This window comes from Meles meles, chromosome 2, assembly GCF_922984935.1.
Source record: "Meles meles chromosome 2, mMelMel3.1 paternal haplotype, whole genome shotgun sequence".
NCBI lineage: Eukaryota > Metazoa > Chordata > Mammalia > Carnivora > Mustelidae > Meles > Meles meles.
Genome location: NC_060067.1, coordinates 23,677,444 through 23,703,200, shown reverse-complemented (window position 1 = coordinate 23,703,200; position 25,757 = coordinate 23,677,444). Strand labels below are relative to the sequence as shown.

General features: G+C 40.7%; 1 protein-coding gene across 10 annotated transcripts in view; it reads right to left on the bottom strand.

Moving 5' to 3' along the window:
• Positions 1 to 1,286: 1,286 nt before the first annotated feature.
• The window catches only part of AASDH (aminoadipate-semialdehyde dehydrogenase), a 38,734-nt gene continuing 14,263 nt past the window's right edge, over positions 1,287 to 25,757 (bottom strand). For 6 of the 10 annotated variants that reach the window (XM_045997736.1, XM_045997735.1, XM_045997734.1 and 3 more), the window contains 10 exons: positions 18,642 to 18,883; positions 17,771 to 17,877; positions 16,478 to 16,650; positions 15,623 to 15,815; positions 14,919 to 15,034; positions 11,772 to 12,564; positions 7,255 to 7,418; positions 5,628 to 5,750; positions 5,013 to 5,144; positions 1,287 to 3,332 (listed from right to left, as the gene is read on the bottom strand). In XM_045997736.1, the coding sequence (XP_045853692.1) occupies positions 2,943 to 3,332; positions 5,013 to 5,144; positions 5,628 to 5,750; positions 7,255 to 7,418; positions 11,772 to 12,564; positions 14,919 to 15,034; positions 15,623 to 15,815; positions 16,478 to 16,650; positions 17,771 to 17,877; positions 18,642 to 18,883 (2,433 nt within the window). In that variant the 3' untranslated portion in view covers positions 1,287 to 2,942. Of the gene's footprint in view, positions 3,333 to 5,012; positions 5,145 to 5,627; positions 5,751 to 7,254; positions 7,419 to 11,771; positions 12,565 to 14,918; positions 15,035 to 15,622; positions 15,816 to 16,477; positions 16,651 to 17,770; positions 17,878 to 18,641; positions 18,884 to 25,757 lie in introns of those variants that run through there. The other 4 variants (XM_045997741.1, XM_045997742.1, XR_006817419.1 and 1 more) reach the window with 4 other exon arrangements.

The following is a 25,757-nucleotide window of genomic DNA, read 5'->3' as shown; positions in this document are numbered from 1 at the left end:
AAAGCAGGCTCCCCGCCAAGCAGAGAGCCTGATGCTGGGGCTCGATCCCAGAACATTGGGATCATGACCTGAGCAGAAGGCAGAGGCTTTAATCCACTGAGCCACCCAGGCACCCTCATGTTTATATAACTTTTGTTGAGAAAGAAACATTTCAAGGCATTTTATGTGCTACCTTGTTTTTTTTCACTAGGTGACCCAGAGAAAAGTAATGAATAGGGGCAAATAAAATGTTTATTTCGATCCTAAATTGGAATTGGATGGTCTGCATCTCAGAGAAAATACTACCACGCAGCCGCCTCCTCCGGGTGCAGGCTGCAGAACTGCAGCGGTGGCTGAAGCTGGAAGCTGTGGGAAAGGCAGCTTCCGGCCCCCCGCCAGAACAGCTGACTCACAGGCCTACACACCTCGGCATGGTTGAGGGAGGTGAGTCAGGCTTCCACGGTGGGGGCCACAAAGCTGATTAAGATAAACACTAGTCTATTACAATATTTGTTTACAAATAAGGATTAGTACTTGGAGCACTTGGCTAGCTCAGCTGGTAGAGCATGGGACTCAGTCTTGGGATTGCTGAGTTCAAGCCCCATGTTGGGCTTAGAGATTACTTAATAAAAAATTAGTACAAATTCCATTGTGAACAAATATCAAAATTTTCAATAAAGACAGGGGTCTTTATTACTATATTAAATAAAGACTGGGGTCAGTATTACTGATTTTTCTTTTTGCCTCAGGATCCATATGGCTTAGCAAAGCACCTTTCAGCCCTCGTAACGGGAATGCGAGTGTGGGTGGCCGTCTGGCAGCGCAGGGAACAGTGTCTGTGTTAGCGGGTTGAGCATCTGAGCTTCAAGGACAGCAGCTTGTGTCTTCCCCAGGGCAAAGTCATGGTGATTTCAGGAATTCATTGTTCCTGGCTATAGACTTCTAGTCGTCCCAATTCTCTAAGCTATCCAACATTCTTTAATAATTCCTTTTCTGCTTAGGGGCACCTGAGTGGCTCAGTCAGTTAAGCATCTGCCTTCGGCTCAGGTCATGATCCCAGGGTCTTGGGATCTAGCCCTGCATCAGTCTCCCTGCTCAGCGGGGAGTCTGCTTTTTCCTCTCGTGCACACACTCTCAAATAAACTCTAAAAAAAAGAAAAGTGGGGCACCTGGGTGGCTCAATGGGTTAAGCCTCTGCCTTCAGCTCAGGTCATGATCTCAGGGTCCTGGAATCCAGCCCCGCATCCGGCCACTGCATCCGGCCACTGCTCGGCGGGGAGCCTGCTTCCCCCTCTTGCGCTGCCTGCTTCTCTGCCTACTTGTGATCTCTCTCTTGCTGTCAAATAAATTAAAATCTTAAAAAAAAAAAAAAAAGTTCTTTTCTGCTTTAAATAGCCTAAGTTGACTTCTGTAGCTTGCAGCTAAGAATTCTGGCATGTTTGATATTTGGGACTTTACTGAAGAACAAAGGGACAAATGCAGCGGACACCACAGTTGACTGTAGAGATGAAGGGAAGCTAAACAAGAGGAAACATTTCTGTTACTTTAAGTGCTTGGGAGCAAGTGTCTGGGAGGTGATAGGTCCTAAATAGCAGTGACTTCTACCACGAGTGGTGAAATTCCCAGTATCGTAGCAAAAAAAACCAAAAAAAACTGAGTTACTACCTGAACTAGATCATGAAATTCCAAAGAAAACGGAGACATCTGTCCATCTTTTGAGTAATTTAAGTTTTGTTCTAGTGATCTTCGCTACTACCACCCAGAACTTACTACCCTAACATACTGCCCTAAAACTTAGTGGCTTAAAACTGCCATTTTATTATTTCTCGGGATCCTGTGGGTGAGGAATTAAATGTCTGGCTCCAGGAGAGCCTGAACAGCTGGGGCTGGTGGAATGCCGGGAGCCCAGTGCATGGGATGTCACCCGTCCCTGTGATCTGGCTTTCCCCGGTTGTAGAGCGTGGTGTCAGGGCCCCTCCCTCCCCACGCGGCCTCTCCATTTGGCCACTAGACGTTTTATGTGGCAGCTCAGGGGCTCCGTGAAAGAAGCTGCCAGGCCTTCTGAAAGCTTAGACTCAAAAGTGACACCATGTCACCTCCACGGTGCAGTCTCCGGGCTAAAGCAGGACACGGACTAAGCCCAGGTGCAAGAGCAGGAGGATGCAGAAAGGGCACAGCTCACAGAAGGAGGGATGGTTCACGGGGGGCAACTTCCCGCCAGCAAATGTGGCTGTGAGCAAAGTGCTATGGGACTGGAGAAGCAGCGCCAGCCCCAAACCGTACAAATTATGAGAAACCAGGATAGTTCAAAGGATACAGGACATTTCCCTTCCTAGTTTTTGTTATGTTCACTTCCGCCAAGCCAGTGAACAACAACAAAAAGACATACAGCCACAAAATCAATAAGTTGATAAACAGAGGTACAAAAATATTAAGGTTTGTGTATCAAAAATTGGAAAAAAGAGGGTAAATAAACTTAAAACTCTATAGGAAGATCTATAGGAAGATACAGATATATACATATAATACTGGTATTTTGTTCATTTAAAAATACGAATAAATAAGGAACCTAATTTGACAAAAAGATCCCACCCTTGAAAACCTTTTGTTACAAATCTCACTGTAAATAGTTAAGTGGAACATCACGTCATGGACTAAGTTTTTAAGCCAACGTGTATATTCCGATCTTGTTTTTCACAGAAGTCGTATATTAAAAAAAAAAAAAAACCCAAAGTAGAAAATCTGTAGCTTAATTAAAAATAATAAATAATTTGATGTTTTTGTCCTATAATTCCTTTTAAAAGCATTTGTTGCTCCTACTGAAGTAAAGTATAATCATTCTCCAATAAAGTATAATAGGCAAGTTTCTTAGGCAAAATATAATCTTTAGTATAAAATAAGACTATCCAAACGCTCTGTAATATTTTCAGACAGCTCAGATGATCCAATAAGAACGAACCTGATTATATTTGACAGCCACCCAACAAATCCAGACAATAAACATAATTATTTCTGCATCCAATAATAAGCATTGATTCCCAGACCACGGGAGAAGAGAAAACTTCCCCCGGAAGCTCACAGACGCTTTGCAGTTGTCCACGCGTCGAGTCCAAGACCCACAGTTTCCCGTCAGTAGATGCCGCTGCCAGCAACGTCTCACTGCTGCCTTCTCGGCGACGGAAAGCAAACGGTGTTGCATACACCCGCGAAGTTGCTTCAAATTTCCACTGGAGGTGACCTTTCATATTACAACAGTAGATAAAGCAGTCGTGGGAACCAAAAAATATTTCTTGCTCTGATGCTGAGATACATGGGGATGAAAAGATTGGTTCACTGGTAGAGAACTGCCAGACCTGAAGGGTGATAAGGGCAAAAATCATTCATTCATCTAATTTCATTTCTCCTGTAGAGTGAAGTTTTTTTTTTTTTCTTAGAAAGTAATAAAGTCTTTTATTTTTATAAATTGGAGGAATTCATCAGACACAGTTAAGGGGAAAAAAAACCAAGGGAGATAAAAATATTTCCCTGTCTACAGTGGCCGTCAGAGCACCGTGCTTGCGGGTGCTACGTTAACCGCCTACAGCATGTCGCTGCGCTTCTCACGGCCCCAGAAGTTTTCAGGGCCAGGTGCGGCTGCACTTCACAGTTCCTCTAACGAAGTCAGTAGGAGCCCTCTGAATAAAAATGCTTCAAAGGATGTGGAATGGACTAAGAATCAGGATCACCAGAAGTGATTAAAAAAACAAACAAACAAAACACACAGATTAAGTAAAAGACCCCGAATCACTAAGGAAATGTTGAAAAAGGAAAACAAAACTGGGGGCATCACATTGCCTGATTTCAAGCTTTACTACAAAGCTGTAGTCACCAAGACAGCGTGGTCCTCATGCAAAAACAGCCACACAGACCAGTGGAACAGAGTAGAGAACCCAGACAGGGACCCGCAACTCTACAGTCGACTAATCTTCAACAAAGCAGGAAAAAATACCCAGTGGAAAAAAGACAGTCTCTTCAATAAATGATACCGGGAAAATCAGACAGCCATGTACAGAAGAATGAAACTCGACCATTCTCTTAAACCATACATAAAGATAAACTCAAAATGGATGAAAGACCTCAATGTGAGCCAGGAATCCACCAGAATCCTAGAGAAGAACAGAGGCAGCAACCTCTTAGGCCTAAGTCTAAGTAGTGTCTGCAAATGCACAGTACCGGCAGCACAGTGAGGACGAAATGAGAACAGTGGGTCTCTTCACGAAATAGGATTTGTAATCCAATTCTGTCCCTCACTTGGACAAAATCACTTTCATCTTTCTATGGGTCATCCAAAAAAAAGGAATAATAGCATTTGCCTCTCCTAAAGGTGAGAATATACTCAAACAACTTTGTAAATTAAAATATTAAGTGAACATAATAAAAGATTTCATCACAGAGTAACTGTCACACAGCAAGAGGAACTGCTAGGCTATGAGAGCTGAGAGCAGAAGGAAAAGCACCAGGATCCATGCTGGCCATGACCAGGCTAACGCGGGCTGGAACTCGTGTGCTCAAGGCCACCAACAACCTTCCAGAGCACACATCCAGCACCAGTTACGCCGTCCGTGACAGTGACCTGTGGATAAAGAAGTGGAGATGATGCTCCCAACAAAAGCGCTCATGTCGCCCAGAAGCAGCCTCCCTGCCAGTCATGAAGCTGAAGATGGGACGTCCACTCGGTGCAATTTGGGTTTCGCAACCTATTTCAGTTTTCACAAAAAGGCAGGGGCTTCTTTAAATATTCAAAACCTCAACAGAAGTTATAATAAAATTGGCTAAAAGCTGGTAAAGTTTTTAAAATTAGAGGCAGGCATGGCACAAGGAGAACCGTGCTTGAGTAGAATCTTCAATCTACTATCCCCTCATTCAAAAATTAAGAAACCCATGGCTTGACAAAATCAAACTAGTTTTCAACACAGGGAGTTGAACGATGTTTGTAAAATTTTACTATGATGACTTGGAGAAAGATACATAAAATAAAACCAGAAATCTTTCACCTGTTCTCCAGAGTGAGTAAAGCAGAGTAAATTCCCATCCACACAGCCAATACACACAAACTGCAGGCAACACCGTGGAGAAGAAAAGAGTGGTTTTCCACAGGAATGTTCCCAAACTCTGTTCCCAGTGGCCTGCCATGGGCAAAAAGTGATTGACAGCATTTAAGTCATCCTACTGATCTACTAATCAATTACCCTTTATAAAACAAACTCATAAATCTCGCAGAGGCAAAGCTGTAAACATCGGAGTGCGCTATAATGGCATGCTGACAACATAAACGAAGCCAGTATACGTACACACAGCTGTGAAATTAGTCAGTGCTCTTTACGACAGCTGCGATAACAACTTACAATAAAACCAGGAAATAATTAGTACATAAGATCTATCCTCAAACCATTCTAAGTTCTAGTATGACTGAGAAAATTCTGTCAATTTAAAAAATAGATAAAAGACACATAGAACTTCTATTTTCTCATCCTTCTAGACTTCATGTTATATTTAATGAGTTGTGGTTCAGTAAGAACTCGACTATATCTAATTAAAAACTACTTCAAATTGCAAAAATAAAACATTTTAAAAATAGGTAATAAAATCAATACTTATTTTATGCCTACAGGATTTATAGCCAGTAAATGTCCTCCCAGTGTAGCCACATATAAATGATGTGGAAGCAGGCTCAAACAAGGGGAAGAAAAGACAGTTCCTCCACAATTTAACTTCCAAACACACTTCTTTTCCTGCAAATAAGAAAGCAAACGAATCGGCTTCTGTTGGTGGTTAACAAATCTACATGCCCTAATCCTCACGATATTACGTCTATTTAGTTAAGTAACTTTTTATTCTTAGTATAAAAGTAATATAGGCTCCTTGTATAGATTCAAGTCAGCATAAAGAAGACAAGGACAACCCAGAGATAACTATGTTAATAGTTTAGCATGTTTCCTTTTGATATTTTTGGGACATGCACAGTTTAATATAGAGATCATTCTGAATATATACTTGGCATCTACTTTGTTTTAAAAAGATTTTATTTATTTGAGAGAAGAGAGAGAACACGCAGGGAGGAGGAGCAGACGGGAGAGAGAAGCAGACTCCCCACTGAGCAGGGAGCCCAATGTGGTGCTCGATCCCGGGACCTTGACCTGAGCTGAAGGCAGGCGCTTACCCGACAGGCACCCAGGCGCCCCTACCTACCTACATACCTAGTATGTAATTTAGCTCACTTACTTGGTAAAACTCTTTAGACACTACTTGAATGTATAACATCCCATCTGAACATAATTTATCTTATCACTGAAAATTGTCTGGAACTGATTTCCTGGTATTATGAACAACTTACAAATACACATCTTGGTGTACATGTATGTCCATGTTTCTGAATGGTTTGCCAGGATAGAAGAATTTTACTGAATCAAGGGATATGAAAGTTACCTGTGGCCAAACTGTTTTCCTCAGAGGCTGCACTAGTTACGACCTCCCCCAACTCCCACCAGCATTTACCATACCATTCCGACCTAATACTGTTTCTTCATCACATGGTTCAAAATTTTCATTCCTTTGATTATTAAAGGTATGAAACACTTAAATATACTTACTAGGCATTTCTTCTTTGGGGTCTTTTATGTTTAAAGCCTTTGTTTATTTTTCTATATGGGTCTTTATAATTTGCCTTTGTTCTTTATTTCTGTTTATTCTTTTTTTTTTTTTATATTTTATTTATTTGACAGAGAGAAATCACAACTAGGCAGAGAGGCAGGCAGAGAGAGAGGAGGAAGCAGGCTCCCTGTGGAGCAGAGAGCCCGATGTGGGGCTCGATCCCAGGACCCTGGGATCATGACCTGAGCCGAAGGCAGAGGCTTGAACCCACTGAGCCACCCAGGTGCCCCCTATTTCTGTTTATTCTTATCAATGATTATTAACCATCGCATTTGCTTCACATTGTTTCCCCAACTTATCAGGTCTTACTGATACTTTCCTTTGTGATTCTTTTATTGTCTTTTATTGTCAAGACAGTAATTCTATGTTCTTTATATTTAAAAACTCTGAGTAGCAAATTCATTTGTGAATTCCTGGTAAGGAAGTTAAAAATGTCTTCAGATATTAAGACTGTTAATTAACTCATTCTTCCCAGGACGCAGTGCTAAATTTAGGGAAGAGTTGATACCTGCTCCCTTAGTCAAGAGCACCTGACAGTTTCACATTCTTCTAAGCTAATAGGAAACGGATGGGGTGAATTCTCACATAAATATCCAAAGCATACACGCGCTGGTCATGAGAGCCGATGTAGAGGAGTCCTGTGGTTGGATCCACGGCTGCCGAGCTCTTGACAGCATCCTCCGTAGGAAACGTCCAGTGTGTTTCTCCACTATTACTTTTCAGAACATAAACTAACCCATTATAACAGCCTGTCGGGAGACAAAAACAGGAAAGATGAGATTTAAATACGTCACTGGGAAATAATTCTCCAGCCTCGATCATGACGATTTATATTTGATGCTCTTCGTGTGTCCATCTGTGTTCGGCTCAGACTGAAACTTCAGCAATGTAAAGAAGTAGCCAAAGAGTAACCACTTATAAAAAATATTGACTTAGGAGACACACCTTATTTTGTTTGAAGTGCCCCCAAGTGCTTCACTGCTGAGAACACAACTGAGAAACTCTCCGCTGCAGAGCAGAGAGGCTCTGACAGACCCGTGATCAAATCTCTTCATGGCCATCCTTGGGCGAATCACCCAGCACTGCGGAGCCTCAGTTACCTTGCGTGGCGTGTGGACACCTCCGCCCCAGGGTTAGTGTGGTCATTAGGATCACCTGGCTAAGTACACGATGCATATTAGTCAAGAAATGCGAACACTGACAACAGCCAGCATTTACTGAGTGTTGACCTGGTGAAGTGTTCTCAGAACTTTACATCTACTAATCCAAGGAATCCTCCCAGTGAGGCAAGTGCTATGATATCCGCATTTTACAGACGACAGAAGGAAGCACGGAGAGCTTACGTTACTAGGGAAAACTATTCAGCTGGCGTGTGGCAGAGCCAGGACTTGAATCCAACAAGTCAAGCTCCGGAGCCCATGCACGTCACTACAGCAGATGCTTCTCCCAAACCGCTGCAAGAATGAGGAGACAAGGCAGGAGTCCCGACCTGGTGCAGCCAGAGTAACCCAGGGGGATGTGGGGGTGCTCAAAACCTACAAGGAGAAGATCATTCAAGTTCCCTGCAGTGCATCTAACTCAGGGAAAGTTGCCTTTGGGCACCGGCCAGCCATTTTCTACTTGGCTCTGCCTCTGAGCATCACCTACTCACTTGAGGCCCCACTTCCGAATAGCGACGGTGCTGTCTTCTTTCGCGCAGCTACTACTTAGTAGCAAGGCAGTGGCCTGCTCAGTAATGGTGAAGGGAAGCGTCCTACACAGTGCAGTGCCCCATGACTCAGCTGGGTAATGAAACATTTCTTTCAGTTCAGTTCATGTCCAGAAGGAAATCTGTGACCTTGGGTTAGGCAAAAATTTCTTGGCTAGGACATCAAAAGCACGATCCATTACAGAAAATAAATGATAAACTGGACTTCGTTAAAATTAAGAACTTCTCTTTAAAAGACATAATGTTAACGAAAAAAAAAAGGGAAAACAAGCCACAGAGTAGGAGAAAATATGGAAAACATGAATCTGATAAGGGACCTGTATCCAGAATACATAATATTCTCAGAACCCAATAAGAAAACAAGCAATAAAAAACTGGGCAAAAGATCTGAAGAGACAGGTCATAAAGGATACACAGAAGGCAATTAAGTTTGTAAAAAGAAATACAACATCATTAGTCACTAAAGAAATGCAAATTAAAACCACAATGAAAGACCACAATATAACAATCTGAGTGGCTAAAATAAAATTTTCAAATTCACCATACTGGGTGTTAGCAACGGGGAACAACGGCCTCTCTTATATCGATGGTAGGAATGCAAAGTGGTTCAGTCAACTTGGAAAATATTTTGGCCATTTTTTACAAAGTTAAAACTACGGGGGCACCTGGGTGGCTCAGTGGGTTAAAGCCTCTGCCTTTGGCTCAGGTCATGATCCCAGGGTCCTCGGATCGAGCCCCACATCGGGCTCTCTGCTCAGTGGGGAGCCTGCTTTCCCTTCTCTTTCTGCCTGCCTGCCTACTTGTGATCTCTGTCTGTCAAATAAATAAAATCTTAAAAAAAAAAAAAAACTACACTTACTGTATAATCTCCACCTCCTAAGTATTGACCCAAGTGAAATAAAAACTTACATTCACACAAGATCCCGTTCACAAATGCTTACAGCAGTCTTACTCATAATTATCAAAAACTGGAAATAACCTACATGTCAATGGACAAACTATGATACATCAACACACAACAGAATACTCACAGCAATAAAATAAACCTCTTGGGGCGCCGGGTGGCTCAGTGACGCTCCCACTCTTGATTTCCGCTCCGGTCAGGATCTCAGGGCTGTGAGACTGAGCCCTGCGTCTGCCTCTTTACCCCATCCCCACCCCCGCGCACACAGGCTCTCTCTCGCTCAAAAAAAAAAAAAAGAACAAGTCTGCTGATATATGCAACAATATGGACGAATCCCAAGCACATGTAAGTAAAAGATGCCAGACTCGAAAGCAAAAACCAAAAAAAGCAAAACTAAAAGGACAGAAAACAGATCAGGGGCTGCCCAGCGTTGAGTAGGAGGAGGGACGACTACAAAGTGACAGAGAATCTTCTAAGTGACGGACTCGCGATTGTGGTAGCGCTTACATGACACTACACATCTGTCAAAACAGAGCTACAATGAGGGTAAGTTTTACTGTGTGCAAATTGTTTCTTTAATTTAGAAATATTGGAGCACCTGGGTGGTTCAGTTAAGCGTCTGACTTCAGCTCTGGGGTCCTGGGATCAAGCCCTACATTGGGCTTCATGCTCAGCACAGAGTCTGCATCTCCCTCTGCCCCGCCCCCTGCTCATGCTCTCTCCCCCTCTCAAATAAACACTCCTAAATAAAAAAAAGGTCTGAAGTCCTAACTGACCACCATGTGCCACAAGCCTTGACCCTTGGGCTACAAACAGTAACATCCGTGAGCTTTCGGGACAGGAATGACACGTACTCATGCACATGTACCGCCGAAAGTTCCCTGTAGCAGAGTTTCAAAATGTACATGGACAAGGGAGAAGGATCAAACTCAGATTCAGGCACATCCCAGCTAGGATACCACCAGCAGGGAGACATACTCCGAAGCACTTCCCACAAGACTCGACAAGCAGATAAAGGCAAACTTAATGTAGTTCGGGGAGTAAAGAGAATGGCACACAGAAGGGGAGGCATTACACCTGGACCCCATATTCTTAGTCAAGTAAGTCACCTATACCCTTAACGAAACTGAACAGCAGCTGGTAGCCAACGCTTAACGAGTCTCTGCCTGGCAATGCACCAAAGGATTCATAAGCAATTGTCTCACTTCATCTTCTCAAAAGCGCTATGTTGTATGTGGAATGTAAGAAACACGAGCAAGGGGAGGGGAGACAAACCAAGAAACAGACACTTAGCTCTAGAGCACAACATGGTGAGGGGCGGGAGGTGAAACAGGTGGTGGGGACTAAAGAGGATACTCGTCACGACAAGCACTGACTAGCGCACAGAATTACTGAGTCATTCCATTGTACACCTGAAGCTAATGTAACACTATGTTAACCACACTGGAATTAAAATAAGTAAAAAAAAAAAAGCTCTAGGATGATTGTAGTGGTTTTAAAATCTGTCCACAAAAGCTCTTGATACTCTTCCTTTCAAGAGCTGGAGCCTAAATCCCCTCCCCTTGGGTTCAGGCCAGGCTTAACGATGTGCTTCTAATGAACAGAAAAACAGTGAGGGTATGCAACTTCGGAGACTAAGTCATAAAAGTACTGCGTTCCTCTTCTCTTTCCCTCCCCTCCGTCCGGCCCCCACCTCTGGGAGCACTCACTCTATGGAAGTGAGCTGCCAGGCTACGAGGGTGCTCAAGCGGCCTATAGAGGCCCATGTGACAAGAAACTGGAAAGTTTTTGTCAAGCATCAGCTCAAACTGAAGCCTTCTGCTAGCAGCAGCGTGAGTCAGCTGTCCCTGAAGCAAATTTTCCAGCCCAAGTCAAGCCTTCAGATGACCGCAGCCACATGGGAAACCCTGAACCAGGACTCCCAGCTAAGCTGCTCTTTTTTTGTTTTTAAGATTTTATTTATTTGACAGAGAGAGATCACAAGTAAGCAGAGAGGCAGGCAGAGAGAGAGAGGAGGAAGCAGGCTCCCTGCTAGCAGAGAGCCTGATGTGGGACTTGATCCCAGGACCCTGAGATCATGACCTGAGCCCAAGGCAGAGGCTTAACCCACTGAGCCACCCAGGCGCCCTAAGCTGCTCCTTTCTGACCTCAGAAACCGGGAGGTGTTTGTTACTCTAAACCATTAAGTTTTGGGACAATTACGATGCAACATGCTTTATTTATTATACCCATATACTCGTGAGAACACATGCGGTCCCAAGAGGCTCAGCAACTTGTCCAAGTTCACAGAGCTGAGAAGAGTTTTAGCGCTAGGTTCAAATCTGCGGACTAAGAACCAAGGCCCGCACTGTGAATTAGCACGTGGGTAATGATTATTCTTTAACAACCACAGACACACCATACAGAAGTTCTTAAATTTACCTTGCTCATACTAGCATTATCATATGGTAATTAGGTTTAACTCTATAAACGTCCAATTCAGAAACTTACCCACTACAATAAAGTTTCCACACCTAGATACACACGCTGAGGATTCAATTCGATCTCCCAAAATCTGCTCCCACTTCACCTTGCCAGAGCGAAGGTCAAGTGCCGTCATTCTGTGAGAATGCGAGCCCACGTACACAGCTGGGGAGGACTTCTCGACAGCAGGGATGACAACCAGCGGGGAAGCATCCACACATTTGCCCGTGTCTGACCTCCATCTCACGTGCAGCTCCATTTTCTTGGCTGCTACCACACATGTTCCTGCTTCAGAAACTTCTGCAACACAGGATGGATCTTGTGACTTCCCAAGAAGAGTGGGAGGATTTAAGCTTTGTACATTTTGAGTATTAGCCGGTGAAATTAAATCAGAAGAATGGGCTGAAGAGCAAAGCCCTAACCTAGTTAAAAACTTCGTATTCAGTGACAAAATCTGACTCCCTCTGCTCACCGCAGTAAAAGCAGTTAGCTCACTGTCGCCACTTAACGCCATGACAGATTTCTGATGTAAAGATTTTCCACTGGTTTCTTCTTGGTTACTGTCGCTGAATTTTCTTTTTGTGGCGTAATTCTTGCTGAATACCAGATCTTCATCTGGAAACACTGTCTGAAGGACGTGATTGTAAATCTCTAAGATGGAACTGCTTAGAATAATCTCCAGAAGCCCGGGCACTGAGGTGCCAACTAGTTTCTCAATCTCACTGAGGAGCCGTACAGACTTCAAGGAATCTCCACCGCTATTTAAGAAGAGTGACTCATCGGGAACCTTCAAAAGATCTTCTGAGAGATTCAGAACCCACTACGGATGAGAAAAGGGAGAAATACGGTGAAGTAAAGGCCTAAAACCAAAACAATTCAACCAATTTATAGGCACTATATCGAGCATAGGACTTAACATTAATGATATGAAAAAAAAGACACACAAAGTAAATATTTTTAATAATTAAAATAAATTTTAAAGGTATTTTCTTTATAGTACAGAAGACGATCACTGGTCTACCAATGTTGTCACAAACTCACTCTAAAACCACAAGTTACATTTTCCTTTAGAGCACTCTTCCTACCCGTAAAACAGTGAGTGGAATTATAAAAATCTTATTTACTAATTATAAACTCCACAAAGTATTAATATCTGGTATTTCTATAATATGGGAACAATATGTATATTCATTTGCTTCATGAAATCAAAACTGTGTTCCAAGAATCAAAGAATGAAGTGAGACTTTTTATCAAGATATCCTTTATTTTCAGACAAGCGTGTACAATTACATCCACTTTTCAGAACCCTTCAAGAAAGCTCCACATTTTATCTAAGAAAAACTGTACTGACCTATGGTTTAATATATACGTATTTCAAAATAAACTTTTTAAAATGTTTGCTATACACATTTCTATAGATACAAACAGTCCCCAGCTTAACAATGATTTGACTTTAGTTGTTGTTTTGCTTTTTTGTTTAAGTAGGCTCCACGCCCAGTGTGGACCTCAATGCAGGGCTTGAATTGATGACCCTGAGATCAAGACCTGAGCCAAAATCAAGAGTCAGATGCCTAACTGACTGAGCCACCCAGGTACCCCTTAAGATTTTTTAACTTCACAACGGTGTGAAAATATGCATTCAACGGAAACTGTACTTCAAATTCCGACCTTTTCCCAGTCAAGCAACATGAATTAGCTCACAACGGAAACTGTACTTCAAATTCCGACCTTTTCCCAGTCAAGCAACACGAATTAGCTCACAACGGAAACTGTACTTCAAATTCCGACCTTTTCCCAGTCAAGCAACACGAATTAGCTCACGATGCTGGGCGGGAGCAGCAAGCCATAGCTCCCAGGTGGTCATGTGATCACAAGAGTAAACAACTGATACACTGTGACCATCTGTACCCACACAACCCTTCTGTTTTTCACTTACAGTACAGTACCCAATAAATTACCTGACATATCCAACAACTCATTATAAAATGGGCTTTGTGTCAGATGTTTCTGCCCAACTGTAAGCTAATATAAGTGTTCTGAGCACATTTAAGGCAGGCTAGACTAGGCTATGATGTTCGGTAGGTGTATTAAATGCACTTTGACTATGAAATTTTCAACTTACGATGGGTTTATCCAGATGTAACCTCATCCTAAGTTGAGGGAGGTCTGTATATACAAATTCCATTAAGCAGAAACCATACATGTTGTTACTGCAAGTTCCTCGGGAATAATGACATAAGCCCTTATACCACAGACTGCAGGATAGCAAGATTTGGCTATTTTGCTCAATCCTGACAAGCACTGCAATCCACTGCCCCACTGGAGAAAAGTTAGGTCAAGATGCGTCTTGTCTACCCGTGCTTTTTATGTCTACCTCCCTTCTTTTTTTGTTTTGTTTTTTTTTAAGATTTTATTTACTTATTTGTCAGAGAGAAAGCAGGCAGAGGAAGGAGCAGGCTTCCTGCTGAGCAGAAAGCCTACTGTGGGACTCAGTCCCAGGACATGATCTGAGCCAAAGGCAGATGCTTTACCAACTAAGCCACCCAGGTGTCCCTGTCTACCTCACTTCTAAAAAATTTCTTTATGGGGGGCACTTGGGTAGCTCAGTGGGTTAAAGCCTCTGCCTGCAGCTCAGGTCATGATTCCAGTTTTCTGGGATTGAGCCCTGTGTCGGGCTCTCTGCTCAGCAGGGAGACTGCTTCCCCCTCTCTCTCTCTGCCTGCCTCTCTGCCTACTTGTGATCTCTGTCAAATAAATAAATAAATAAATCTTTAAAAAAATAAATTTCTTTATGAGAGCTTAATTTTAGAGAAACTAATCCCTATTTTAATACAAATTGAATAAACAATGTTATATTATTTAACATTTGGGCATTAATAACATTCTCAGAAAAGTTTATCAGCTGTATTAGGATGTTAATAGTCCCAGAAGAGGGGCACCTGGATGGCTCAGTGGGTTAAAGCCTCTGCCTTAGGCTCAGATCACAATCCCAGTGTCCTGGGGTCAAGCCCTGCATCAGGCTCTCTGCTCAGCATGCTTCCTCTCTCTCTGCCTGTCTCTCTGCCTACTTGTGATCTCTGTCTGTCAAATAAATAAAATCTTAAAAAAAAAAAAGTCCCAAAAGATAAAACATGACCTCTTTATAATAACAAACTTGTATCTTAAAAGTTATACCTTCCACAAATACTGCAATTTTTCCCAAAGTTCCTCTTTTCCATTAAGTTTGCACTCAGATTTCAAGTTTAAATGGTTTAAATATATCCTGTTTAACTCCAAAACATCAATTTTACCTAAAAAGAGAAATGTTTAAAAATTTCAGTTCAGTCCCTATCTTCATTAGTCTTAAGAATCCACACATTTTTCAATGAAAAACTTTGAAATTTTATAGAACAGTTTGTAAAAGATAATCAATTCTAAGGAAAGTAGTTCCACACTACCAAAAATGTAATGGGTTTGGTAAGAAAGGAAGAGCTAATGTGAGTTAAAAAATGTTCCTACTAACTGAATGACTACTGTATTTTGATGTAAATATTAAGTAAAGATGAAATTGGGGAGGCAATATGATCATTAAGAACGTATGTTTGATATCAAAAAGTCTTAGATAGAATTTCAACTCTACCATTAACCAGCAATGTAACTTTGTGAAAATTACTTAACCTCTTTAAGCCTTATTTTCCATATCTGTAAATGGGAATTACACTATCCACTCACAGGATTTTCTAGAGATAAAATGAGTTACTTATACAAAGCCCCTAACAGAGGCCTACCACAATATATGCTAATATTACTTAGAATAAGAAGGATTTTAAAGACCTTTAAAGTAGTTATGAATTAGTATTCATTTGGCACCAAAACATATCTGCTTCAAATGATTTTACCATGAGATGTAAATGGTAGAGCTTCAATCAACAAGAGTTCATCCGGGATTGCATGACTTGGAAGATGTTTCTGCAGTTCTTTAAAGATGTATTCCTTTTCTAAATCAGTTTTGGACACCACGAACAGAAGTAATTTTTCCTGATTATACCAGGTAACTGCACAAGACTCCACTTGCTGAAGTCCTTCAGCAACCTGTGAGAGAGATTACCCCGATTTGTCAGAGGACATTTAAAAGCAAACTTCCTAAATGCTCAAACTTCTCATGTCTGAAATCAACAGTCAAATAAAACTATAAAATAGCTAGAGACTTAATGAAAAAAAAAAAAAAAATCGACTGCTACTATTGCTTTTACCAGCACACTGGGTTCTTTGAGTTTTTAAAATAATCACTCCCACAGCAAAGTAAACCATTATTTTCAGTTATCAAAATCCATTCTGTCACTTATTTAAAATACAACTCTTCTGGGGCGCCTGGGTGGCTCAGTGGGTTAAAGCCTCTGCCTTTGGCTCAGGTCATGATATCAGGGTTCTGGGATCGAGCCCCACATCAGGCTCTCTGCTCAGCAGGGAGCCTGCTTCCCCCTCCCTCTCTGCCTGCCTCTCTGCCTACCTGTGATCTCTGTCAAATAAATAAATAAAATCTAAAAACAAACAAACCAAAAAACCCAACTCTCTCTTCATGCTGAGAATAAGGGCACACTGAATAACTCACACCTATTATTGTAACTCATTACTAATACCAAAAATCTTAGGTTTAAATAACATTAATAGAGAATGCTGGCACAGAAAACTGGTGGTGGCTACCTCTAAAACCTACACCTGTTAGTAGAGACTTAATATTTAAAGAATTCTACCTGTTGCACAAGTTCAACGTTAAGACGTTTGCCATGCCGTTTGATCTGACTGTCCTTTCGTCCCAAGAAAAACATCTCTCCATCTTTCACCGTCACCAAATCTCCTGTGGCTCGCATTGTGCCAAGTGGTACTGTCATTTCGTCATCAAGAAAACATACTCTGTTTCTGCCACCTTCACAAGACATAAACACCAATGAACTAATAATAATAAAAATCCATGGAAAATATATAAAGAAACCATCAAATCAAGAACAACTTCAAAAGTTCACTTATTAAGTTTTACATTTTGAATATTTGTATGAAAAAGGGGCAGCACACTTTTAAATGTTACCTGGTAAAAGTAAACACAATAACCTCAGTAAAATAATGGAATAAAACAATATTTATTTCTAAAAAATGAATGTGATTAAAAAAAAATTCTTAGAGGGGCACCTGGGTGGCTCAGTTAGTAAAGCAACTCCTTTTGGCAGTCATGATCCTGGAGTTCCGGGATCGAGTCCCGCACTGGGCTCCCCACTTGAGCAGCAGGGAGTCTGCCTCTCCCTCTGACCCTCTTCCTTCTCATGCTCTTACTCTCTCTCTTTCTCTCAAATAAATAAAGAATCTTAAAAAAAAAATTCTTAGAAAACTGATTATAGGCGTATCTGGGTGGCTCAGTAGTTAAGTGCCTTTGGCTCAGGTCATGGTTCTAGGGTCCTGGGATCGAGCCTGCGTCAGGCTCCCTGCTCAGTGGGAAGCCTGCTTCTCCCTGTCCCGTTCCCCGCGCTTCTGTTCCTTCTCTCACTGTGTCTCTCTCTGTCAAACAAACACATAAAAACCTTTAAAAAAATACTGATTACAGAGAATTTTGGCTATAAATATAAAGGTCCAACTTGTAATTTCTAAATTACTTTTATATCTTCCCTAAGGTTGTCAAATATTGTTACCTGAAATAATTATGGTAACACATTAAATGTTTCAAGACTGTGAGAATGAAATTAAAAATTATCATCACTGAAAAGAACAGAATAAAATTAACATATCAGAGGGCGCCTGGGTGGCTCAGTGGGTTAAAGCCGCTGCCTTCGGCTTGGGTCATGATCTCAGGGTCCTGGGATCGAGTCCCGCATCGGGCTCTCTGCTCAGTGGCGAGCCTGCTTCCCTCTCTCTCTCTCTCTGCCTGCCTCTCTGTCTACTTGTGATCTCTCTCTGTCAAATAAATAAATAAAATCTTTAAAAAAAAAAATTAACATATCAGATATTTTTCTTGGGAAAAAAAAAAAGATATTCCCAATCAATAAACGTAAAATCACCTAAAAATACTTGGCCATGGCCCTCTTGAATTGTGAAACCATTAGTATCTCTGACTTCAACTACTGTTCCAAGCAGTGGAAATCCCAGTGGTACCGGCAATTCACATCTACGAAAACACAACAACCCAAATCATATTTAAATTTTTCATTTGACTAGAAAATTTTCCAATGTATTTAAATCACATCATACCAAATAAAGAAAAAGTTTTGGTTATGCTGTAATTCAAAGATGGCCAAGAGGAAAAGGTTAGGTGGAAAGGTTATTATAGGTTATTTATTTGTTTAGTCACAAAAAAGTTGTAACAGATCTATAGCACCAGTTATAAGAAAGGTTCTGGATTCCCATCTTAAAATTCTAGATAAAACAGGCGCCCAGGTTGCTCAGTTGGTAAGCAACTGACGCTTGATTATAGCTCAGGTCATGATCTAGGGTTTGTGAGACTGGGCTCTGTGCTGGGCATGGAGCCTGCTTGAGATTCTCTCTCTCCCAGGGCACCTGGGTGGTTCAGTGGGTTAAGCATCTGCCTTCAGCTCAGGTCATGATCCCAGGGTCCTACGACTAAGCCCCGCACTGGGCTTCCCGCTCCGTGGGGAGCCTGTTTATCCCCCTTCCTCTGCCTCTGCCCCACCCCTTGCACTCGCTCGCTCTTGCTCACTCTCCCAAATAAATAAAATCTTAAAAAAAATTCTCTCTCCTTCCCGTCCTCCATCCTCACTCTCTCTAAAAATATTTTTAAAATAAAAATTCTAGATAAAATATTGTTTCCAAAATTATTACTGCAGAGTCTATCAAAAACATTATTAGTATTAATGTTAAGATACTCGAAAAATGCAGTTTCTCTCTAATCTATCTAGTAATTGAAACCCTTACTTTAAAGTAGAATTAAGAAACTTCTCTGGGATCCTGTAAAAAGTTGCCCAACTTGATACCTCTGTGATACCATAAATATTAAATATTTGTGTTTTATTGTCTACTCCTCTCCAGCTTTTGAGAACAGTCAATAATGGAAATGCTTCACCGCCAAGGGCTAATACTCGAAGAGAAGTACTGGCTGATAAAACTGTCGACTTGATAAGCTGAGATCCAAATCTTCTAAGCAAAGTTGGTGTTGCCTGTGAATACATTAAAGATCATTTATTTCCCTTTACTTCTTTAACAAAGTAAATGCCATAATAATTAGTTCAAAGCTTAACACCAGGCACCCACATGGAAATTAAGGCCGTGTTATCAATCATTTTGGAAATCTACTGAAGCAGCATTACCTTCTTAATGGGGATATCAGTTTTGCTTTAGCAAAAAACTCAAGAAAAATACTAGTTACACTTCACTGGAGAGTCTAGACAAGATGTCTTAAACATAAAAAGGACTTTTTTTTTTTAAACAAAATCAGTTCATATTTCCTTTCCCATTATCTCTATGTAGAAAAAAGTATATAAAGGATTTAAAAAAATGATCCTAAACAATATGAAGATCTTTAAAAACAGCTTTGGTGAGGTGTAACTGACATAGAATGAGTGTATTTAAAGCATCCATTATAAACTGAGTTACAGATACAAAGATACATCGGTGAAACTGCCACCATAATCAAACAATTAATATATTCTTCAGCCCTAATTACCTACTTTACCATTGTAATTCTCCCCTTTGACTGGACCCCTTTACCAGACAACCACTGGTCTATCTTCTAATGATCAGCTGGCATTGTCTAGAATTTTGTGAAAATGGAATCAGACATCTGATTCAGACAATCAGGAATCAGACAATCACCATCTGTTTGGACCGGACTTCTTTCACACCATATAAATACTCTGTGATGGGGCACCTGGGTGACTCAGTGGGTTAAAGCCTCTGTCTTTAGCTCAGGTCATGGTCTCAGGGTCTGGGGATCGAGCCCCACACAGGCTCTCTGCTCAGTGGGGAGCCTGTTTCCCCCCCTCTGTCTCTGCCTGCCTCTCTGCCTACTTGTGACCCACATCCGGCTCTCTGCTCCGTGGAGAGCCTGCTTCCTCCTCTCTCTCTCTGCCTGCCTCTCTGACTACTTGTGATCTCTCTATAAAATAAATAAATAAAATCTTAAAAAAAAAATTCTGTGATACACCTATGTTATATTTATTACCTCCCTTTTTTTCTCAGTTCAGGCTGATACAACAAAATACCAAAGACTAGATAGGTTACAAACAACAGAAACTTAATTCTCAGTTCTGGAGGCTTTAAGCCCAAGATCAGGGTGCCAGCATGGTTGGGCTCTGGTAAAAGCCCTCTTTCAAGGTTACAGACTGTCAACTTGTTGTAGGCTCACATGGTGGAAGGGGCTAGGGAGCTCTGTAGGGTTTCCTTCCCAAAAGTACCAATCCCTTCCATGAGGGCTCCACCCTCGTAACCAAAGAACTCCCAAGGACCACACCTCCTAATACTATAATACATTGTTCATCAGTATTTCAACAAATGAATGGGGGAGGCACAAACACTCAGACCGTGAGACTCTTTACTTCTGAGTAGTCCACTGTACAGATTAGGACTAGTGTTTGCATTTCCATATAAAATTCTGGATCAATTTATCAATTTCTACCCCCAAAAAGCCCACTAGGATTTTGACAGGAACCATGTTTAATGTACAGATCTTGACAATATTGAGACTTCAATCCATAAACATTTAATGTCTCTTCATTTATTGAGCTCTTTAATTTCCATCAGTAATGTGTTGGCTTTTTGTTTCTTGGTTTTCCCTTATCACACTGCCTGGAACCACCAGAGTAATGATGGAGAGATGACAAAAGTAAACATCCTTGGCTTGTTCCCATGTTAGGGCAAAAGCATGCAGTCTTTCACCAAATAGGATGTTAGTTGTGGTTTTTTGCAGATACCTTTCATCATATTGGGGAAATTCTTATTCCTGTTTAAGGTTTTTTTCTCTATCGCAAGTGTTGGATTTTGCCAGATACTTCTGCATCTGTTAATATATACCACATAAACAATGAACAAAAAGCATAATTATCAGTGGATTTGGGGACTTAAACCAAATGTGCATTCCTGGAATGAATGCCACTTGGTCTTATTTTAAATTTACCAAAATTTGTTTTGTGGTTGAGAATAGAATCTATCCTAGAAAATGTTCAATGTGCTTGCAAAGAATGAATATTCTGCATTTACTGGATGTTGTGTTCTGTAAATGGAACTTGGCTGATAATGTTGTTCAAGTCTTCTATATTATATGTTCTGATTTCTGTCTAGTTTTTCATTCAATTGTTAAAAGTGGGGTATTAAAATTTCAAACTATTGGGTTGCCTAGTTCTCATTTCAACCCTGTCAATTTTGCTTCATGTATTTGGAACCTCATTTTTTGGTGGATATACATTTATAATCATTACATCTTCTTGATACAATATACTTCTGGATGTGCTGACCATTTTATCATTATGTTTTTGTTGCTTTTTTGCTTGTTACTAACTAGCCTTGTTAAAATCTGTAAAATCCATCTTCTTGGTGATGGGTGGCTACTAATGTCATCACTCAACTGTCCTTTTAAATACGTATTTTTTTTTCTAAATTCATTTGAGAGGGAGAACACAAGCAGGGTGGGGAGCAGACTCCCCGCTGAGCAAGGAGCCCAATGTGGGGCTTGATCCCAGGACCTTGAGATCATAACCTGAGCCAAAAGCAGATGCTTAACCACCTGAGCCATCCAGGTGCCCCTTAAACATACATTTTTTTTTTTTTTTTTTTTTTTTTTTTTTTTCATTTTCAATGTCTGTCCCCAGAGAAGGATTTGTGTGAACTCAAAGTTTAGGCCATTTTCAAGCCTAATCCAGCTTTTATTTTCCATGGGTCTTTTTGTATCTCTAAAATACATGCACATACTCTCAAGGTCAGCCAGGAATGTACTTGGAACCTCTGGTCTGATTCACAAGTGCAGCCTTAGCCAGAATGTGCTTTCCCTCCCTATGACCACAACCTCAAACCAGTGGAGTTTTTAGCCTTCCATGCCGGCCTATATCAATATCATTTCCACAAACAGTGCTTTGGGGTATGGACATAACCTACCATTTCAAACTGAAAAAAATGCCCTTTTGAGCAGGAGGCCCTGACGGGAAAGTCTGTATTGACTGTGCTGGAGGAGGCAGGGAGAGCAGCTTAGTCCAGAACGCCACGAATTCCATTTTTACGCAAAAAATAACAGTTTTTAAAAACAAACACTTTTAGATAGTTGTAGGTTTTTGGTTGATTTCTGAAGTGTTGAGTAGTTTCCTCTGTCAATTTTCTCCAGCTTTATAATTACTTTCTATTAGGGAGAGGATCTGCCAATCTCTTTACTTGACCATAGAAAATTTCCATGTGAATCAAGATTTTTAAATGGTTTCTTTTAATAAAAGCTAGAAGCAGCCCTAATAGACAACTTGAATTTTAATTCAAAGAGATGATTTAAAGTCTTGGTTTATCAAAATATTTAAGTAACAGGATGACCCTACATCCCAGGACAAATTTACTGTTCCAGATTCCTGTCTAGGAATTTAGCACCTTGATTCACTCTCAAGATTCTGGGTTTTTGGTACTAAATTATAATGGCCACCCTACTTAGAAGGCATCCTAAATCAAGGAAACTGTTCCACCAAGTTTTATCATAAGGAAAATCTCTTGTCAAAATGAAATGTTCTGGACATGCCTGGGTGGCTCAGTTGGTTGGGCATGACTCTGGTTTCATCTCAGGTTGTGATCTCAGAGTTCTGCTTTGAGCTTGCTGCTCAGCACAGAGTCTGCTTGTCCCTCTCCCTCTGCTCCTCCCGCTATGTGCACATGATCTCTCATCCTCTCTCATAAATAAACTCTTAGAAAAAAAAGAGAGAGATATTGTAGCCTAATTTCTGGTGCTGAAGATAATTTCAACTTTGAACTCTACTAATAAAGGCACAGCTATGAATATTCAGCAAGATAAAGCAATAGTAACAACTTTCAGATACTCATAAACTGAAATGATAAAATTTAGTGGCAGAATACTAGTCAATATACTTTGTTACCAGATCGTCTTAGGCACAGAAAAATAAGACTAAATAACAGACAAAATAGAATGTTAAGGTTCGTCTCAAAATTTCTAAGGAAAACTTCACATAAAACTGAAAAACACTATTATGCTGACATTTTGGTAGCTAGCAACCTGAGATTCCACTCTAATTAAATGGCTTCACATTTGTTTATTTATTTTCAGATTTTACCTATTTATTTAACAGAGAGAGAGATCACAAGTAGGCAGAGGCAGGCAGGGGGCGGGGTGGAGGGAGGGGGAGGAAGCAGGCTTCCAGCTGAGCAGAGTAACAGACACAGGGCTGGGTCCCAGGACCCTGAGATCATGACCTGAGCCAAAGGCAGAGGCTTAAATCACTAAGCCACCCAGGCGCCCCAAATTTCACTTTTAAAGGGCATCAAGTTTAATATAACATTGCTACCCAAAGTAGAGAAAAGCCCAAATGTATTTTAGGTTTGTAAAAAAAAAAAAAAACAAAAAACCTAGGACTTTCTTTCCAAAAGGTCCTTTTTCCTTATTCCTGAAACAAATCAGTCTTTAATTTCCTCAAAGGCTTAGTCCACTTCACTTTGGGGCCTTTCTCCCCCACAGTAAATCAAGATGTTCAATTTTTAAAACCTTAATAAAGCATGTACTCTCTTTTAAGCTTTTAAGATCCTGGCTTAATATCCAATTAGGGGGCACCTGGCTGGCTCAGTTGGTTAAGCATCTGCCTTGGGCTCAGGTCAAGATCCTGGAGTCCTGGGATAGGGTCCCGCATCACGCTCCCTGTTCGGCGGTGAGTCTGCTTCTCCCTTGATCTCCCTAGCTCTCAAACACAATCTTAAAATATATCCAATTAGGTTTTCAGGTAAGGCTATTATTTGTAAATAAAATCTATATATAAAATTTTAAAGTACAGAATATATATTACATACATTTAAAAAAAAATCCTTGATGACTTATATTATCCTTTGATAAGAAATCTGACCTTGGAAGGGAAAGATGAACCCAAACAACAACTGCCTCACTATGAGATATGAGAGATCCCACAACACTGAATCCCTCTTCAGCACTCCATCTTGTTCCCATCAGTGGCCAGGTGTTACAGGCCCTTGGGAGATTAATATACGTAGCTTAGCAATGCCCACTGAGGCCAGGATAGTGGGAGGGGTAGGCTTGCTTTGGCCCTCCATAAATTTGTTCCAGGTAACACATTCCCTCTCCCCTTTCTAAGGAACAGATGGTGCCAGGAGATCTAATTAAAGATTAGCTGTCAGGTACAGGTAGGCCTTTCAGTCTTACTACAGTGCCTTCCCCTACACGTCCCTTTGGTCTATAAAACCTGTAAACTAAGATCCGGTCTTTGCAGATAACAGCTGCGCCCCTCCACATCATCGTCCCCCCAATCCTCCCTGTCAGTACATTACCACGCATGAAGCTGTTTAAACTGTACGGAGCTGCCTGCTTCGTTTTTTCATCTCAAAGTCCCTTTGCAGTTGGGAGGATACTTTACAGCTCTTCCTCCCCAAACTTCTAATAAGATAGGACATGCCTTATACAGAGGAAACTATAGCCTATCAGCTTGTGTACTTCTCTTCCTTCCTCAAACTCAAAATTTGGGGGTATCTGGGTGGCACAGTCAGTTAAGAGTCCAACTCAATTTTGGCTCAGGTCGTGATCTCACAGTCATGAGCTGGAGCCCCAGGTTGGGCTCCAAGCCCAGTGAGGAGTCTGCTTGCGATTCCCTCTCCCTCTCCTGCCTGTGCTCTCTCTCTCAAATAAATAAATCTTTAAAAACAAAAATAACTCAAATTTGATCTGCTGATAATACTCCAGATTAAGTATTGCAAATTAAATAAAATCACCATGAAGCGGTATGTACAACTTGCTGTGTTCTGGGATCAGAGTTAGTAAATGTATATCCATTTCTCAAAGATTTAGGACCCCAAAAAGGTTAAAACCCACAGCTAAAGTAAAATTTATTTGAGACTGTGCTAAAACATTAAGCAAGGGGATCAGATTTAAGGAGCCAGAACTCATTGACTTGACATAGAAGGAAATTCTCCTTTCCTTTAGTAACTATCTCTCAAATCTACTTAGATACTTCGCAAATGTTTCCTGAAAACTATACTCCTTGAAGTTTGTAGGAAAATAAATTATACTGAAGTCTTGTCAAGCCTGATGGAATGATCATCATAGATGAGAATTTATATGCATTGATATACCCAGCAAGCTGCATTACTGTATTTTATATATATTACACACACACACATATATAATATATACCAGTTGTTGGTTTTTTTTAAGATTTTATTTGTTTATTTGACAGACAGAGATCACAAGTAGGCAGAGAGGCAGGCAGAGAGAGAGGAGGAAGCAGACTCCCTGCTGAGCAGAGAGCCCGATGTGGGGCTCGATCCCAGGACCCTGGGATCATGACCTGAACTGAAGGCAGAGGCTTTAACCACTGAGCCACCCAGGAGCCCCTATAATATATACATATATATTTTTTAAGGATGAAAAACTGCCTGAAAACAAATCAGTATCAAATTTTGCCTTTATGGCAGAAATTTAACATCCTCGAGTCTCTTACACTAGATATAAATCTGCTATTTTTAGTTTATCATGATTTGCATATAATTTTGTTCATTTTCTTTAGTATCTTTAATCACTTGCAATGTAATATCTTATCTTTAACCACTTGCAATGTAATATCTTAAGGCTTATATACCAGTCACATACTTTCAGATAAACATTTTTAAAATTTATTTCCATAAGTTACTGTAAAATATACTGATATAAAAAGTGAGAAAATCTAAATTCCTAACTAATTATAATTTAAATTTAACTTTGTGTTTTTCACTAAAAGCTAAAGTTTAAGATAGGAGAAGCAGTGTATCTCAAAAGATGTGAGTGAAGGTCAACTTCCTCTAGCTATTATTGTACCAAATGGAGAGTAAAGTAATTTTCTAAATAGAATTAACTGA